Below are 20280 nucleotides of genomic sequence, written 5' to 3'. Positions count from 1 at the left end.
TCCAGGCTGCACAGAAGGCTCTGCAGCAAGTGAAGTGGTCTTCAGATCCCCAGCCATAGTTAGGGGGAAAACTGCTATAATGATTGTAGCTCAAAAAAAAAAAAAAAAAAAAAAAGTCAGGCAAAGCTAAACTCAGCCTGTTCTCAGGGGCTAGCAGCTCTTTTGAAGAATGCTGTTTCATGTGTATATGGCAGGGGAGGGCTGAATTTACAAAAACATCTTCAAAAATGCCCATATGGATGCCCTTTGAGCAAGTGAAAATAGCATACATTTTTCCCCTGAGAAAACTGTTCTTAATACATGCTCCAGACCTCCTGTGAAATATTATCTCCCTTCTCAAAGAGAAGCCTGTTTTGAAATAGCAGTTCTGCAATCTGGAGTTGAAAGAGGAAGAGGTAAAACCAACTGCCTGTGGCCCACACATGGCGGAAGTCATAAACTCTTTCCCTAAAAATGGCTCCAAAATAATGAGTCTAATAAAAACGGAACCATTGTTTCCTAATAAACTCTGCAAATGGTTTTTTTTAACTGCAGACACTGGGATAGGACTATGATTTCATGCAGTAATGACAGAAAATGAATTACTTTCTCTTTTGTGCAACTAGGATCATGCTAGTTATGGAACCAACCTTGGGAGAATGGAAGAATCATTAGTCATCCTAGTCTTTGTGTGATGTGTGTGTGTGTGTGTGTGTGTGTGTGTGTGATTGTGCCTGCATTTCCATATGAATGAATATTAGCATGTGTGTGTCTGTATATGTGTGTATGTATGTGTGTATGTATGTATGTATATATTATATATGTGTGTATGTGGGTATGTATATATGTGTGTGTATGTGTGTGTGTATGTATGTGTGTATTTGTATGTGTGTGTATGTATGTATTATATATGTGTGTATGTGTGTATGTATATATGTATGTGTATGTGTATATGTGTGTATATGTATATATGTGTGTGTATGTTTGTATGTGTGTGTATGTATGTGTGTATGTATGTATGTGTATGTATGTATGTGTGGGTATGTGTGTATGTATGCATGTATGTGTTTATGTTTGTATGTGTGTATGTATGTATATGTGTATGCATGTGTATGTGTGTATGTATGAGTGTATATGTATGTGTGTATATGTATGTGTGTGTGTTTATGTATGTATGTATGTATGTACGTACGTATGTCTTGTTCCCCACTGCACACACCAGGCAGGGTGGCCCAGGAGCTCCCAGGGATCCATACTCTACCTGTTACCTCCCTGTGGAAGTACCAGGAATACAGACGTGTGGGGTCATTTCCAGCTTTGTGTGGTGCTGGGGGTCTGAACTCCAGCCCTTATCCTTGCACGACAAGCAGTTTAACCACTGAAATGTGTCTCCATGGCTGTAAGGAGCACAGCTAACAAAGGCGGGCAGAGCCTCCCACCCCAGTGCCCTCTAAACTGAGCACAACTTATTACTGCTTTAGAAGACGGCTTGTGCCACCAAGCCTGTTGGAGTTCACAAGGTGTAAGGAAAGAACTGTCTCCTGTAAGCAGGCTACGCGGTGCCCTCCACACATGTGCCGTGGTAGTCATGCACAATCTCCACAGGGGGCCTAGAACTAACAGTATTCGAGTGTACGTTCTAGCATGCACACTGTGTAATTAATGTGTTTTCCTTACTATGCTGAGGAATGGAAAATAACTTACTTGGGGTAGCAGGTGGCCCAGCAGGTACTGGCTGTGCAATCTCAGTGACCTGAGTTCAATTCCTGGGACCCAAGTACACATAGAAGGAGACAACTGACTCCTGAGATTTTTCTCTGACCACCGCCCACACATGCAGTAGTATATGAGGCCACACACAAACATCACATGAACACAAACATACAAAATAATACTTTTTAAAAAATTAAAATACCTCATACTCAAGTATTATAGCTAGTGATAGCAGCTCATCTTTGTTCCCCACCCAAGTCCACACGAAGTGCTGTACATGGATGCTCATGGCATGCCTCCTAACTCCTCTGTGATTCCTGCCATCCAGACTTACAGCTGAGTAAAACTCCAGCTCGGCCCACATCACACACCCAACACTGTCTAGGACCTGACGCAGGATGGAAGCCAGGGCGGATCCAAGGCCATATCTGCAGGGCAGAGCCTTTAAATGAGGGGCCTGGACTGTTTTATCTAAATCTACATCATCGTAGCATGTGAGAGTTAATTCACACTGTAAAATAGGAAAACAACTTTGCCACTTATATCCCCTATGATTTTATATAAAACACTCAGAGTTTAATAATTGAAGAAATGAAATTTGAATCTTTATGAAACTGCTTCAGAAAGAAGCGGCTGCTTGCCACACCCAAATCCTTCAAAACTATAATGATTAAAAGTCCATACCGATGCAAACATTTAAGAGAAATGTATGGCTGATTAACCAAGTTTAAGAGTAGACTTTACACTTGCTCTCTTCTGTGCTTCGCCATGTTTTTTCATGGCGTAAATGAAAAAAAAAATGACAAGCAATGACAAAACTGAGCTGTGGGAAATGGAGGCTTCTAGGGCGATTATGGTGTCCTTTACACAGAGGGCAAAGGACATTGACGGCAATCCTCCTTTCTTGGATCTTGGGGGTAAAGGCCTAATCCTCTGCAACAGAAGGCTCATTCATTTCTCCTTCTCGCCACTGATGCTGACATCACAGCAAGACTGAGGCTCTGACTAAACTGTATTCCTGCCTTCTGCTTGATGAACAATAGCCAACTATACAGACTGCTGTGGCAGAGGAAATCAGCATCACTTGCCTTCCTAAGTCAGTATACTTTATTATTAACTCACTAGAAACATCAGGCCACCAAAGGCAAAAGTACTTGATTGCTTGGAACTAATTAACTTAATTAGACTAGACTGACATCTAAGACCATCTCATAATTTATAAGAACTTAAAATTCTGGGCTGGGGAAATAATTTAGCTGGTAATGTGCTTGCTGAGTTTGATCCCCAAAATCCATGTAAGGTGTGGTGGCCTGTACTTGCAACCCCAGTGCTCAAGAGGAGGAGCTAGGCAGTTCCCTGGCTAGTGCACTGGCAAAGTCTAGGTCAGTGAAAGAACCTGTCTTCCCCACAAGATGAATGACATCTGAGGAAGGAAACCTGAAGTAGTTGTCCTCTGTCATCCACATGCATGGTGGCACATACCAGAAAACACACACACACACACACACACACACACACACACACACACACACATACACACACACACACACACGCACAAACACAGGCACACACTGTAATATAAAATCTTGGTCAGGTACTGCTCTACCAGTTCAATATGATTCCATTTCATATGACAACCTATACTCTCCATAAATTGGTAGGGAAAAACATCTTGATTTGACCAATATGTTTTTTTAAGACTTAGAGTGTGTGTGTGTGTGTGTGTGTGTGTGTGTGTGTGTGTGTGTGTGTGTGTGTGTGTGTGCGCTAATATCCTCATCTCTAGCCCTGACCAATATGTTTGAGGAAGATGTAAGCTGTCCGTCCAGTAAACTTTGTGCACCCTGACTTGGCCAAATCCTTGATCCACACACTGCTGATGTTAGTTATACTGTTATCTATACTTTTATTAGATCCAATAGGTCATGCATCTATGGGTACATTAACAAAGATGAATAAATAAACAATTAAAAGTTAGCTGAACTCGCCACTTTGGAAATCTATCTGGTGCTATCTCAGAAAAACGGGAATAGGGATTCCTCAAGACCCAGCTATTCCACTCCTTGGAACATACCCAGAAGATGCTCCAGCACACAACAACAAAATTTGCTCAACCATGTTCATAGCAGCCTTATTCATAATAGCCAGAACATGGAAACAGCCTAAGTGTCCCTCAGGAGAAGAATGGACAAAGAAATTGTGGTACATTTACACTATGGAATACTATTCAGCTATTAAAAACAAGGAATTCCTGAAATTTGTGGACAAATGGATTGAACTAGAAATGATCATAAAGAGTGAGTTAACCCAGAAGCAGAAAGACTCAAATGGTATATACTCACTTATATCTGCATACTAGTCCAAGGGGCATGTCCCATGAAAATCTTCACTTACCAGGAAACTGAGCCAGAGGGGAGGACATCCTATTGGGACTCTAGATGAGAGAAGCATGGGAGAATAGCAAAGTAGAAGGATCCAGAGGGTCCTAGAAACCTACAAGTAGAACATTATGATAGGCAGATTTGGGCCCAGTGGTCCTGCTCAAATATGGCACCAGCCAAGGACAATACAGGCTGTAAACTTCAAACCCCTACCCAGATCTAGCCAATTGACAGGGCATTCTCCACAGTTGAGTAGAGAGTGGGATATGACTTTCGCATGTGCTCTGGTGCCTCATATTTGACCACGTCTCCTGGATGGGGAGACCTGGTGGCACTCAGAGGAAGGATAGCAGGCTACCAAGAAGAGACTTGATGCCCTATGAGCATACAAAGGAGGAGGAGGTCCCCCTCAGGCACAGTCATAGGGGAGGGGAGTAAGGGGAAAATGGGAGGGAGGGAGGAATGGGAGGATACAAGGGATGGGATAACCATTGAGATGTAATAAGAACAAAATAATAAAATTAAATTTAAAATTTTTTTTAAAAAGTTAGCCAAACTCCATGCATGTCTCAGTGACTGCAATGAGAAAATGCCATGTTCCAACTAGCCTTCATAAAACATTCTCAATGGACAGGCACTAACTCCATGCCCAATGGCAGGAGACACAACAGACACAAAAGCTCTAACATGCCAAATCCTGTCTGTGTCAAGTGGCAGCTCCGGGCTGAGATGGATCACCTGACTCAGCTTGTGCCAGCATATGCCATGAGGCAGCGTTTCATGAACCAGGCCACCAGCTCTCAGGATGGTACTGGAGGGTGCTTGAAGGCCATCTCCTTCTGAAGCCAGATGTGGAAACAAGCTACATAAAGTCCACATCCCAAAACCACTACATGCTCTCAGCCACTCCATGGTCACAGACTAACATCTCAGCGCCGTCAGACACTTGGAATGCTGTCTTGGAGAGAACTGTAACTGATTTTTCATAGCCCACTACTTTTTTTTTTAAGCCCAGGACATTTCCTTAGTGATCTTATCTGTGCCTATGATTTAAAGTGTCCCAAATCTTCAAGTCTCTTAGAGTAGTCAACTGTGGGTAGATTAGTCCAATTTCAAACTAAACCCAACATTAAATTCATGTCATTTTGTATCACTTTTTCCTCACCTCTATCTCCCTTCTCTGGATTTCCTGTTCCACAGCTGCCACACCCAACTTGGCCACACCCGGGTCTGCTTCCTGAAGCAGTCCATCAGCTTCACCTTCCCAGAAGTGGGCCTCTCCATTTCTGTGGCTACTTCGGCAGTTCGGACATTTGCTTCCTCCCAAACGGACTCTTTAAGAATGCTCTCAGTAGGTTTCCCAGCTTCGGAGTTAGCTGCAGGCCACACAAGTCATGGCCATCCCACATGAACAGTGAGGACCTGCTTGAGTTGAGCCTCGCTGTGATTGCCATCTGCCTCCTGAGAAAGCCCATATCTGCTCATGCCAGCATCAGTTTGCCCTTCAACAGTCTCTGTCTTTCCCAGCCCATTCAGTACTGGTTCTGCATCCATTTCATCTGAGATTCTCAAGGCCCACGGAATTATTCAACTAAATTGCACAATTACACTGATTACTTTAAACACTACAGAGTAGTACTTGATCCTCTAGAGCACATACAACATAATTCCAAACTTAATTATGCCTTTTAAAACATTTTATTGTGATCCAATATTTTAATAAATGTATCATGTTTATTAACTTTGTTGAGGAGGGGAGGTGACATGCATAGGCAACTATGTGTGTGGAGGGCAGAGGACATTTGCAGGAATTGGTCCTTTCCTAAAGTCTGAATTCTAGTGATTGAACTTGGGTCATCAGGCTTTGGTGGCAGACACTTACCTGCTGGGCCATCTTGTCAGCCCAGGAGAAATGCTTTTTAAAAAGAACCGATCCTCATTTAAATTAAAGGGGAACCAGAGTTGTTTAAGGTCCACCATGGGACCTCATGAAACTGAAAGATTTCTGTAAGATAAAGGACACTGTCGGCAGAACAAAATGGTAGCCTACAGAATAGGAAAATATCTTCACCAACTTTGCATCCAACAGAAGGCTAATATCCAAAATATATAAAGAACTCCAGAAATTAGACACTAATAAACCGGATAACCCAATTTTAAAAATGAGGTACAGAACTAAACAGAGACTTCTCAACAGAGGACTCTCATATGGCCAAGAAACACTTAAAGACACATTCAACATCCTTAGTCATCAGGGAAATGCAAATCAAAACTACCCTGAGATTTCATCTTGTAGCCATCAGAATGGCTACGATCAAAAACTCAGGTGACAGCACATGCTGTTGGGGATGTGAGAAAAGGGGAACATGCCTCCAGTGCTGGTGAAAGTATAAACTTGTACAACCACTTTGGAAGCCAATCTGGTGGTTTCTCAGAAAATTGGGAATAGATCTACCTCAAGACCCAGGTACATCACTACTGGGCATATCACCATACATCAAGGACATTTGCTGAACTATATTCAAAGCAGCTTTATTCATAATAGCCAGAAAATGGAAACAACCTAGATGCCCTTCAACAGAAGAATAGATAAAGAAAATGTGGCATATTTACACAACAGAATATTACTCAGCTATTAAAAACAAGGACATCTTGAATAGTGCAGGAAAATGGACGGAACTAGAAAAAAGCATCCTGAGTGAGATAACCCAAACCCAAAAGACATGCATGGTATGTACTCACTTATAAGTGGATATTTGCCACAAATTACAGGATAGCCATGCTACAATCCACAGACCCAAAGAAGCTAAGTTACGAGGGCCCAAGGGAGGATGCTTGAATCTCACTCAGAAAGGGATATGAAATAGGCACTGGAGGTGGAGGGAGGGAGGGAACTGGGTAGGAGGGTAGCAGGGGAGGGGGATTAGGAGTAGGGAGAACTGGGGAGGGAGGGCCAGGTAAGAGGATGGAAATCGGAGGTAGGGGGGCATCTCTGCATTTTCCAGAGACCTAGCATAGGGGAGGTGCCAGGAAGTTTATGGGGGTCACTCTAGCAGAGACCCCTAGCAGTAGGAGATATGGATCTGAAGTGGCCACCTCCTATAGCTAGGCAGGACTTTCCATGGAAGGATAAGGACACAAACCTACCCACAAAACCTTTGACCCAAAATTTGTCCTGCCTACCAGATGTGCAGGGACAAAGAAGGAACAAAGGGAATGGCTAACTAAAGACTGGCACTACTTGAGACCCATCCCATGGGAGATCAACCAAGCCCTGACACTATTAATGTTACTCCGCTGTGCTTATAGACAGGAGCCTAGCATAACTGTCCTCTGAGGCTTCAGCCAGCTGCTGATGGAAACAGATGCAGAGGCCTACAGCCAAACATTAGACAGAGCTTGGAAGTCCTATAGACGAATTTGGGGGGACAACTGAGGATGCTAGAAGGATCAAGGACTCCATAAGAAGGCCTACAGTGTCAACTAACCTGAGCCCATGGGGACTCCCAGAAACTGAACCCCCAAAGAGCATGCATGGACTGGTCCTAGGCCTCCTGCACAGCTTGGTCTTCATGTGGCTCCTCCAACAACTAGAGTGGGGCCCTTTCTGACTCTGATGCCTCCTCCCCTAACTGGGCTGCCTTGTCTGGCCTCAGTGGAGAGGATGCAGCCTAGTTCTGTATCTTAGTGTGCTGGGGGGAGGGGAGTACCCATGGTGGTGCTCCCTCTTCTCTGAGGCGAAGGAGAGGGGAGAATGGGGGGAGGAGCTTGCAAGGGGGGACTGGGAGGGCAGGAGGAAGTTGCAATCAGGATGTAAAGTAAATAAATTAACTGATTAAAAAGAAAGGAAGGAAGGAAGGAAGGAAGGAAGGAAGGAAGGAAGAAAGAAAGAAAGAAAGAAAGAAATGAGTTTTCCAGGCATGCTGCAACACACTTTTAGTCCTAGCACTCACCAGGCAAAGGCAGCAGATCTTTGATTCTGAAGCCAGCCTGGTCTACATAGAGAGTTCCAGCCCATCCAAGGGTACACAGTGAGACTTTGTCAGGGTGGAAAAAAACAAGGAAGTTGTTGACTTCCATTCTATGCCGTCACAGTGGCCACTGTCACCAGAGTTGTCCTTAGGCAGGAGGGTGCTTGCTGTATGAGTCAGCATCTAATTAGGAAAACAGGCACCAATCTTTCCTAATCTGAGCACTTAAAGGAAGAAAATGGAGAAACTTGAAAATGTGGTTGTGACAAGAGGCTTCTGCATGGCCAGGTGAAGTAAAGGGAGGAAGTGGTCCACACAGTAGATGGGTCAGGTCAGACACACGTGTTCCGGAAGTGGTGCCTGACACAGCACAGAGAGCTCTGACTACCGTGGTGGGATGACCCACACACTACAAGATGAGTTTCCCTGAGTACCAATTTGCACAAGTATGTGTGAGAAGTGCTGCAGGCAAGGAAGGGGCCAGTTGGAAGGACTAAGGAACAGAGTCTACAGGTTTTACCACCCTACTCTATATATGTGGAAGGCAGAAAAATGCCCCGGATCTTTGCTGGCTTCCTGTCATCCATGCATCTCACTAGCCCAACATTTCATAACCTTGGCAGCACAGTGAAACCTTCTAGGGACTTTGGAAAGTACACACTGGAGTCTGATGTCTCTGATCTGGGTACAGCCTGGGTACGGGGAGCTATAAAAGCCCTCTTGGTGAGTCCGCTGATGGAGAACCACTATATTAACTGAACTCTACGGGAGACAGGGTACCAGATCCCAGGAAGCACAGCCTCGGTCAGTGGCAGCAGGTCCAGGAGCAGGAGAGGGCATGAAGAGACGGGTAGAAACAAGTAAAAGGATGAGAAGCAAACAAATCTAGACTCACACACAGAGAGGTCATGTCTCCCTTTCCAGGCTCACTGTTCCTTCAGCGAGCACAGGGCTCCATGTGGCCTTCCAGTGTCCTCAGCCAGGGGTCGCCCTGCCCCTTCCTACCTGCCCTGGGCCTTCCTGTGGTGTTCCCCTCAGGAAACCTGGAGCTCCTCTTGCTGTCTACCTCATCGTTGCCAAACTGACTGGCTAGCCTATGGGTTCCACTGCTTGTATTAGGTGTAATACATCGGAAACAATGGATGATATTTTCTTCCCTCTAGATAACAAAGCATGGTAGGACCAACCTCAGATATAAGAATTGTGGGAAGCCAGGCATGGTGGCGCACGCCTTTAATCCCAACACTCAAGAGGCGGAGGCAGGTGGATCTCTGTGAGTTCAAGGCCAGCCTGGTCTACAAAGTGAGTCCAGGACAGCCAAGGCTACACAGAGAAACCGTGTTTCAAGAAACAAAAAACAAAAAACCAAAAACAAACAAACAAAAAAGAATTGTGGGAAAAGTTATTGAGTAGATTTTCGTATATCCTTTTAAATGGAAACAAATTTAAATAGACTAACATAGGTGATGGCCAACAATGAGTAACAATGGCTTGTAAATTTATAATGATTCACTGTGATTTATTTTTGGTCACAACCTACTCATCGCTGTTTAAATATTCATCAAGATAAACATTCTCTTAAGCTATATTTAGAGTCCAGGAACTGTTCTTACATAAACAGGATTAGAAACATACTTGCAGTAAATTCCAAACTCTTATGATTTCAAATTAAAAAAGACTTTTTTTTAGTGCACATATTAAGAACCATCCTATTTTCCTGACAAAGGTACCTTATAAAGAAGGGCAAAACTCAAGGTCACAGTCAGAAATTATTTGTTCTGTGCCTCTGTGTTAGACTGTTGAGTTTTTCCTTGAAACATTGTGCACAATTGTGGAGCTATGACTCCACAAACCTATTTTCCCTCTGAAGTTTTCTTCATAATGAAACTATATAAACAATTTTTGAAAACCGGAGATTGTTGAAACTGCTGGTGAAGTATCTGCCTTGCAAGCATGAGGACGTGTGTTCAAGGCCCAGAACCCATGTAAAAACCAGCACATGCTGGAATTGTAGCAGTGGGGAGACAGACAGACAGATCCCTGGGGCTCTCTGCTCTGCTGGCCTAATTGGCCCAGGCCAGAGACACATCCTGTTTTAAGAAAAACAAGGTCAGCCAGGCATGGTGGTACATGCCTTTAATCCTAGCACTCGGGAAGGAAAAGCAGGTAGATTTATGAGATGAGGCCAGACTGGTCTACATAGAGAGTTCCAGGCTAGCCAGAGCTACACAGTGAGCTTCCCCCCTCCCCGCCCTCACAAGTAAAAAAGTAAAGAGAAAAAGAAAGGAAAAGGAAAACATGGTAGATAGTACCTATATAGTCTCCACATGTATGTATACATAAAAATTTTATGAAAACATAGTTGCAACTATGTTAGGGTATTTTTTTTTTTACAGTAGTGTTAACTCCAAAAAACTCCCAATAGGAGGCAAACAACAACAAAATACATAGGAATACCCAAGGGTATATATTTATGAATCTATATAAAATCTAAAATTCTGGGGCTGGAGAGATGGCTCAGAGGTTAAGAGCACTGTCTGCTCTTCCAGAGGTCCTGAGTTCAGTTCCTATCAACCACGTGGTGGCTTATAACCTTCTGTAATGGGTTCTGATGCCCTCTTCAGCTATGCAGGCAGAGCAATCCTACATTAAATAATTAATCTTTTTTTTTTGAAAATCTAAAATTCTTAAAAATATAATTTCCTAGGCTTTTTCACGTATGATGTTTTTCCAGTGAAAAGTTGAAGTGGTCATGCCTACACATACCAACTCCCATATCTCAACCACGACCTAACTGGGCCCTCAAAGTTCTGACCAAGAGAACCAGCCCGCTATCTCTGAACACATGTGGGCACAATCTTTATTTTAACTATTGGTAACATTTTTGTGTATCTGTGTGTGATGTGTGAGTGTATATGTGAACGCTTATATTTGCAAATGCAGATGCACATATGCTATGCATATGTCTGAAGGTCAGATGTTAGAGACAGCTTCTTTGTTGTTTCTATGCTAAGTAGCCAAGTCAGCTGGCCAGTGAGCTTCCAAGGATCCCTCCCTCTATCGCCCTGTCCTCACCTCCCTGCGAGCACTGGATGACAGGCACACTGCAGCATCCAGACTCTATGCAGATTCTAGAAGTTCAAACTCAGGTCCCTGTGCTTGCATGAACAGCATTTCAACCCACTGAGCTATCCCTCATGATTCTAATTAATATTTTAGTGGACAAAATTTAAAAGCAAGATGGGAGAATGACCTCATAATGGTGGACTCCTCAAAATTCTTGAGAGCAACCATGAAACCACAGGAGCCACCTTCTTCATTATATCATGAAGCAAAAAAAGGGAGATGTGCTTTGTATATAAAACCAGAAAATTAAGGTTATGGGAAGTGTGGCTTTGTAAAAAGTTACTAAAACTCTTTAGAAAGGAAGAATACAAGTATAAGCTCATTGAATTACCAAAAGCAGTTGTGAACTTACTATGGTTTTGTTGTAGAAGGTGTGTATCTAAGGCCTGGGGATATAGCTAAGTGGTGTTTATCCAGCATGCATGGGACCCTGGACTCAATCCCCACTACTACAAAATAAACAGGAAAAAAATCTAAAAATAAAATATATATTTCATATAATCAGAAAGGAAATATTTTTTCTAGATGTAAGAAGGGCCTGGTTCAACAATTTATTTGAAAACATGTGTATATTTTATACTGGTTGCAACTATGTCATTGGCTGATTAAATTACTGTCTGCAAGTTCCACTCACTGTTGACACCTAACTGGACATGTCCTTAGAAATAAAATGCTGATTTAAGAGATACTTTGAACAGCAAGGGCCACTCCTACATCCTGGCTGCACAGAACAAATTCATCAAGGGCAGTGCACTAGGTGTTGTGGCTTCCATAAAGTGGAGTGGTGGTCTTGAGCACCCCTAATGTCTAAGGTCCCCTTTCTGAAGGGCTCAGCTATTTGTGCCACAGGGGCTCCAGGTCTGGGCACCATCGACACAGTGCCCAGCCTTTAGTGACAGTAGGCAGTCAAAGATGTGAGGCAGAAAAGGAACAGGGCACAACCTCACAAAGAAAAACAAACAAGGAAAATTATTCACAATGACTTGGGAAAAAGCACAACTCTCACTGAAATTCTAAATTGGAACACATTTTCTTCAGTTCAGAATGAATAGAGGCCATTGTTTTCCAAGCCTTCCCCCTGCCTACGCCTTTGTAATTTCATAGTGCACACATGGTTGAAGACTCTCAGAGACACACGACACAGGTGCTTTAGTGAGATCAACCTAGTAGTTTGTGGGCAGATGTTACACCTGTTGACAGCGGATTAAGTGTAGCTCACTCTACATTTTAGAGCAGGGAAGACAATAAAGTGAGGTACTATTCAATCTGCTTACGCAGGTGTTAATAGTAAGAAAAACTACACTAAGAAATGGAAGGAAGCTATCTATTTTATTTTAACTAAAAGGATAACAAAAAATTTAAGGTAAAAGGAAGACTTTAAATAACCCATGCCATCAAGGCACAGAAAACTTCAAAAATTAAGGTAACTAGGAGAAAATGTTATATAAAAATCTCTTTCATGTAATAGCATGGATTAGAGAACTATGTTATATCACAATTTTATTAAATATAAGATTTTTTCCTCCTTTTCTTTTTTATTTTCCTGGTTCCAGGGATCAAAACTCACACTTACAAGGGCTCAAGTCCAGCTCTGGGTTCTTTATATGCCACATACCCTAGCTCTATATCAGTAGATATCTGGACTCTAGAAAGGCTGGAGAAAGACAATTACTTTATCCGCTAAAACCATCCTTCATAAGTGCCACAGACAGGTGGCCCTTGATCTCCACAGCATAGTAAAGTTCACTATGGTGCTACTTGGAAATATTAGTTGCAAGAGTCCCTTAGTACACAGCTCATAGTGTAGCTGTCTTTTCGAGGATTGTAGCCTCCTTTTTGTTTCTCTTAGATAATCTAGCTAAGGCCTGTCTCACTTCCTTCCTTTTCTGTTTGGAGGAGGAGGAGCAGGAGGAGCAGTAGAGAGCCCCACCCTACTTCTCCCAACCAGAAGCATAACCTGGAAATATTATAAGGAGCTATACAATGGAAAGGTCAATGGCTGAGGAGCAGCCAATAGTACCCATTGTCTTACCTGATGTGGCCAATTAACTCAATAAGCTTGTGGCTGAAGAAGTAAGCCGTCAACTCGGACACGTGACTCAGGACTGAACAGACCCCAAAGAGGGTTGTGGTTCCATTCAGATCTTCCAGATGCCAGTAGAGAAAGGTGAACACAAAGCCGTACCCGAAGCCCATGAACCATGCCACGAACAGCACCGAGCCGTACTGTACACTGCACAGCAGTTTGATCAAGTCCCAAAAGTTGAAGGCCTGCGCGTGAGTCGCCGCAGTCGGAGTCTCCTCCGAGGACTCTGTGGAATTGTCCCTTTCCACCTGTGGGATCTCCACCTCTTTCCCTTTACTGTCACTGTTTTTGAAGTGGTTGTAGCGGAACCGGAACTGAGTGGCCACGATCAGGGCCATGGTCATGAGGACTCCAAAGACGATGAAGACAATTTGGTAGTTCCGGTACTCGGGGGCCTTGCAGCCCTTCCCATCAACGAGCACGTCTATATGGGTGTAGTCGATCCCAATGCCCACAGACAGCATGGCCAGGCCCCAGCCCAAGGAGCCCCACATGCGCTGCAGCCCATAGCGGTCTCGGTGTTTTCCCAGGTACTGGAGGGTTACTGTGTCTACAATCGTGACGGAAGAGGCACTGAAAAACTCTCCTATTATAACCACCACCAAGATAACCAAGAATATCGCCTCGACTTCCTGTTGGTCATAAACAAGGGTGACTCGGTCAGATGGTAAAGATTTGGTGGTGGTGACAACAACAGTGGTTGTCTCCCTGGTAACATTTCCCTTGGGGGTAGGAGTCACTGTGCTTATGTTCAAAATGTCTATGACATGGTGGGTGGTTTTCTCTGGCTGAGGCTGTAGCATGGGTTCACTGGTCAAAGTCAACGCTGTTGACAAGAGATCTGCGTCTGAGATATTGGGCCCCGTTTCAGACAGCAACAGTGGGCTCCTTTTCTCACGTGATTTTGGTGGCGTGGTAAAGAAAGTGATGGTGGAGGAGTTCATAGGCAGGACGGTTACGGGGTGACTTACATTGGTGGGGTGAGCTGTTGGGGGGATCTTTGGTATACATCTCAAGGTAGCAGGTTTAACAAATCCAATGCCCAGGTTGAACAAAACCCAACACAAAAGCGAAAAGAGGAGGACAATTTTGCCCTTTTTGAAACGATCTGCAACTACACCCCAAAAGGGGGCACTGCAGAATTCAATGAAGTATCGAATACCCACCAGCAGGCCACTCTGGCTGGGTGACATGCCCAGCTGCTTATAATACACAGGCAGGAGTGGGTAAAGGGAGCCATAAGCAGAGTAAAAGAAAAAGTAAAACACCTTGGAAACAAGGAGGTCATTGTTTATTTTCACACAGTGCTTCTCTATCCAGTCTATCTCCTCCTCGGGAATGGCGGCTGTCTCCGTGGAGGAGGGGGTTTCGTTGGGAGCCGGTTCTGCCTCCCTGCAGATGCCGTTAAAGGGATCGGCAAGCACATACTTTCTCTTCTGCTCCTCTTCATCGTCAGTCAGGATAGCAACTTTATCATCTGCAGCCATGGCTTGCCACTACCATCAAGGGGCTGCAGCCTTCAAAATCCTGAGTGGTGGTCTGTAAAGTGAAACGAAAGACACTTAGTAATGACAACCAGAGCCTCACCCTGCAGAGAGGTGTGGCATTTCAAGCTGTAGCTAAAATAAAAGCTGGGGAGAGGGTTCTTATCACAGCCACATGGTCCTGACCAAGGAGACCAGCCTTAAAAATTAAATATGAGGATGGAGAGATAGCAGTCATTAAAATCACTTTCTGTTCTTACAGAGGACCCAAGTTCAGTTCCCAGCACCCCATCCTGTGGCTTGCAACCCTTCCAACTGTCTGTAGCTCCAACTCCAAGGCTCTAATGCCCACTACACACACACACACACACACACACACAGAGAGAGAGAGAGAGAGAGAGAGAGAGAGAGAGAGAGAGAGAGAGAGAGAGAGAGAGAGAGAGAGAGACTGGAAGGACACATACATACTCACATAAAGATAAAAATAAATCTCTTTTGGAAATTAAGTGCTCTGATGTCCACTGGTTGGAGCTGGTCGCTGATGAGGCATCAGGTGTACAAGCAGCCTTGCCACCACTGACATCACACACAGTGGTCTAGCACTGTGGTTCTCAACCTTCCTAATGCTGCAACCTTTTAATATAGTTCCTCGTGATGTGGTCACCTCCAACCATAACATTACTTTGTTGCTACTTCATAACTGTAATTTTGCTACTATTATGAATCATGATATGCACAGTATCTGATATGTGATCCCTGTGAAATGGTCATTTGACCCCCAAACAGGTCATGACTCACAGTTTGCGAACCACTGTTCTAAAGAGTCACTTTGGGATTGAGTTTAAGAGATTAGAACCAAAGCCAGGTAACATCTATTGAGGGCTGCCATATAGCATTTGACTACTGTGTATGAGACATTGGGGTTGGTCTCTAGCAAGACATACATACAGAAATCGATGTGGATTTAATCTCCTAGCAGTTTAAAAAAGAAAAAAAAATGTATTGAGCCCTTACTACTCCAGATAACACTTAAAGACTTTTACATGTATTAAATTATATTCAGCACAACATACTACTATTCTGTCCATTTTACAGATAGGAAAAATGAGGCTTAACAAGTAGATGCTAGACCCTGGATTGAACCCTGCTTTATACCTTCAGTACACTGGTGTAGAGCAACACTGGGCTTATACAACCTGTAGCCTATGGGCTACACACACTCTTGGATAGCTATGAATGTAGCACAACACATTTGTAAATAACAAGAGGTCATGTTATGGTGTCAAAAGGTTAGACACTTCTACCAACAAAATGTCAAATACCATGTATAATAAATTGAAGGAGGCGGTGTTTTTCATATGAAAGATTAGCATCAATAGCATAAATTTATAGAAACATAGAAACCATGCCACATTCCATAATTTTCTCTTACTTTTATTACAGAAATGATTAAGGAGCCAAAAGGTTGTGCTTGCATCAAACTTTGTCCTCTCTAGTTGCAGTGAAAATATTCTGATGCTAAAAGGCTTGCTTATTAAAATATTTTACCTTCTCTTACAGAGAGAAACATCAGCTCCATTTGCAACTCCAGGCAATGATCTTACCCTGCTTTTCCCGATATGAACTGGCATTGAGAAAAGTTCCAGAATCAAGCATGCAAACATTTTCACATCTCGACAAAGGCCCCAGACAAACAATAGAAACATTTTTTTGAGACAGCATCTCAGTGTGTAGAACTTGCTATGTAGACCAGGCTGGAACTCTGGGTTAAATGCATGCACCATCGTGTGCGGCTACAAACACAATGTAATAGGAGCTGTGTTGCAAGCAGATTTATCTTTTAGCCCCCAAACTGACGTAGCATATAGCCACCACTTTCTAACTTCAGTATTCTGAGTGGTAAAAACAATTTATAAATTGAGATAAAATTCATTTGAGTCATTCTTACGTAAACAACCCACAGCACGTCTTATAGTCACAATATTAGACAGCTTCCTCCTTTCCCTCATTTCCAATGTTTTAAATATGAAAATGTATTACCACTGTATTTCCCTCACTGAAATGTATGATTTTTCTTTCTTGCCTTTCTCCAGAGCCAAATGAGACACACTGGCTAGTTTAAAAATCGTAAGCTGGATTCCAGGAATATCACCAACTATCTGACATTTCTGCGTAAACCAAGCAACCAGAACCTCATTGTTTTCTCGAGGAAGTATAAGCAACTATCACTGAGCACCGAAGCTCTGATTTCCTTGGTGTTCCTGACCAGCTGGTTCCTGAAACACTTTCTGATAGCAGAGTTTAACTTGAAACCTGGATCTTTCCAGCACAGTTCCCTTTGCTTGGCCTCCAGAGCTGTGCCCAATGAGGCTTTCTAGTGTCATCAGGCCACATGCAGTCCCCTCAGTGACTACGGAGCTCCCCAACATTTACAAGACCCATACACTTGCCCATCCTGTGGCTTCACAAGCTTGAGCAAAAGAGCTCATTTTTACATCTCATTTTTCCCTTTCTCCCCCTTTTGTGGTTCTGGGGGTAGAATCTGGAGCCTTGTACATGTTGCAGGATATTCAATCTCATTGTGAACCCCAAGATTGTGAACTGTAGAAACCTGTTTCTTGTTTGGTGTGGTTTAGCCTTAACACATACCCTTAACCCAAGAACTTCCTGTCTACTGTAAACAGATGATTATAGTATGGCTCAGCTCTAGCACACACCTTTAATCCAAGAGCTTTCTGTACACAGGAGTTAATAAATTTAACTCTAGGTGAAGAGGTGGAGCAAGAAACAGCTGACATGGATTAAGTAGATAGGAGGGTCTTTGAGAGAGAAGAATATTTAAGACAGTGTGGAGAAGAAGGAGCTCATTACGCCTTTAGGTTTTGACTTTTTCCTCCTGGGCTTTCAGGCAAGCTAGCAGGCCTTTTCCTCCTGGGCTGTCAGCTGTGCTACCGAGCTTGTGGCCTTGGGCTTTTGGGTTTTGTTTTTTTTCTTTGGGATGTGAGCTGAGTAGGAAGGTCAGCTGGGTGTTTTTTCTGCCTATGAGCTAGCCACCCCAGCATTTGGCTCCTGAGTCTTTATTGGTAAAATCAAGTGTTTGGGATTTTCATTCATTATAACAACATTTTGGTACCCGACGTGGGGCATGACCTCCACAGTTATAGAGATCAACGGAGAAGTCATCAGATTTGGTAAGTCTGCTGAGAAGTACTAAAGGAGAGAGTTAAAGATGAGCAATACCATAATAGAAAGCTTTAGAACCCTATATAGTGCTACTCTAGATGGCTTGGAAAAGGAAGCAGAGCATGAAAAGCTAAATAACTTAACTGAAATAGGCTATATACTGATTATATTTAATAGCATTTTGGCATTTTATACTTTATTGTTTTTTCATTGTTGTTGGTTTGTTTTGTTTTGTTTTGTTTTGTTGTTTTTGGTTTTGGTTTTGGTTTTCAAGACAGGGTTTCTCTGTGTAGCCTTGGCTGTCCTGGAGTCCTTTGTAGACCAGGCTGGCCTCAAACTCACAGCGATCTGCCTGCCTCTGCCTCTGCCTCTGCCTCCCGAGTGCTGGGATTAAAGGCATGCATCACCACTGCCCGGCAATATACTTTATTGTTAATAGCCATAACGGCCTTTCGTACTCACTCAAATAAAAAGTGGGTTGATAAGATAGAAGTCTTAAAAGTAAATTTAGAGAAACTTATAAAAGATAATAAGGAAACTTCTCAGACATAGACAGAGGAATTTAGACAAGCCTTAAAGGGGTCTATAAATGAGAATAAGAAAAATACTCAGACACAGAGGAATTTAGACAATCCTTAGAAGATCTACAGATGATAATAAGGAAAATTCTCAGACAGAGAGGAAGTTACACAAGCGCCTAACGCATCACCGCATAAGGAAAGTAAACAGGGGTGGCTGAAAATTGTTAGAAAACCAACCTTAGTTTATCCAGTTACTATCAGAAGACATAGATACACCCAAGGTTATAATGAAATTAATTGGAGTCCTATAGACATATTAGATTTGAGGAGATTTAAGGAAGCAGTTGCCTCCTTCCGTATGCATTCATCCTATGTGAAGCAGATTCTAAATTCATGGGCAACTCAGAGCAGGAATATCTCCCAAGACTGAAAAGACTCGGCAACAGCAATATTGGACCCTGGTCCTCAGTTACAATGGCAACCATGGTGGAAAGAGGAAGGCCACAGAACAATGAAATCAGGCCAGAGGTATTGATAGTTCCCAGGATCAGTTGCTAGGTGAAAGTCAATATGATGATTTACAAAGACAGTTTGAATTTGATGAACACACATTGGCACTATGCTGTCTAGCAGCTTTAAGTACTTGAGGTTGAAAATCAGAAAAGATGACTGAGCCTTCACTGATTTTTTTTCAAAGATTGAATTCAGCTGTAAATAGAATGGGATCAGATTCAGAAGCCAGAAAAATACTGATTTAATCTTTGTCTTTTGAAAATGTAACTCAGACTGCAAAAGAGTGATTAGACCCTTAAAGGCAAGATCAGCATCAGCAGAGGAATTCATTAGGATACAGCTGATATTGGATCTCATGTTTATGATGCTACTCTGATAGGAGAAATAATTTCTAAAAGTCTGAGAGAAAAAATCAAAATGGCAGATATTTTAATTGTGGCAAACAAGGCTACTTGAAAAGGGACTGTAGGCAAGGTGTTCCCAGAAACAATGTTTATTTCTAGAGATAATTCGAAAAGAAGACCCTGGCCTTTTGGAGTATGCAGAAGGTAAAAAGAAGGCTGGCTCTGCATTGATGAATGCAGATCAGCAGGGGACAGGCAAGGTAACCGTCGCCACTGGGAAACACCCAACTCTTCCCTGTCAGCATAGGAGAAACTCATCCACAGAGCAGAGCACTGCTCTGCATGTAATCAAGGACAAAACAGCTTCAGTAGATAAAACAAAAAATTCAAGAAAGACCACAAAACAAATATTTTGGCAAACTGCTATAAATGATCAGAGACCTAAGCTGAAAATACAGATAAATGCCATTGGAATTGAAGGTTTCATAGACACAGGAGTAGATGCAATAATAATTTTACCAAAATCTTGGCATCCAGATTGGCCTCTGTACGAAGTAAATATCCAGCTTCTAGGGATTGGAACTTTACCTCTGGTAAAAACAAAGCACACAATGGGTTAAATGAATAGGGCCAGACGGACAAATAGGAAAATTAAAACCCTATATGGCTAATACAGCCATGAATTTATGGGGACATGATTTGTTACAGCCATGGAAAACACAGATTAACTTCCTCCAATCTCAGAAACAAAGTATAAAATAAAGAATGCTTCTGAGAAAAATATTAAAAGGTATTATTGAGAGCAGTTACAGACTGCCCAGGTTGTCCATAAGCAGGGCACAGCAGGTGTTGGTCTTTCAAAGGGACCAACTGCCCTACCTGTAAAACGGTTAATAAGGCATGAAAAATGAAAATAAAAATAATGATATTTTCAAATGATAATTTACCAAATTTTCTTACTGGAATGAAGTGAAAAATG

General features: G+C 42.8%; 1 protein-coding gene across 3 annotated transcripts in view; it reads right to left on the bottom strand.

Moving 5' to 3' along the window:
- MFSD6 (major facilitator superfamily domain containing 6) overlaps positions 1-20280 on the bottom strand; it is a 77702-nt gene that overhangs the window by 38026 nt on the left and 19396 nt on the right. For all 3 annotated transcript variants that reach the window (XM_084780092.1, XM_084780090.1, XM_084780091.1), the window contains exon 2: positions 13203-14795. In XM_084780092.1, the coding sequence (XP_084636218.1) occupies positions 13203-14743 (1541 nt within the window). In that variant the 5' untranslated portion in view covers positions 14744-14795. The remainder of the gene's footprint in view (positions 1-13202; positions 14796-20280) is intronic.

This window comes from Acomys minous, assembly GCF_964271855.1.
Source record: "Acomys minous genome assembly, chromosome: 4".
Lineage (NCBI taxonomy): Eukaryota > Metazoa > Chordata > Mammalia > Rodentia > Muridae > Acomys > Acomys minous.
Note: the sequence above shows the minus strand (reverse complement) of the source record. Positions and strands in the feature narration are given on the sequence as shown.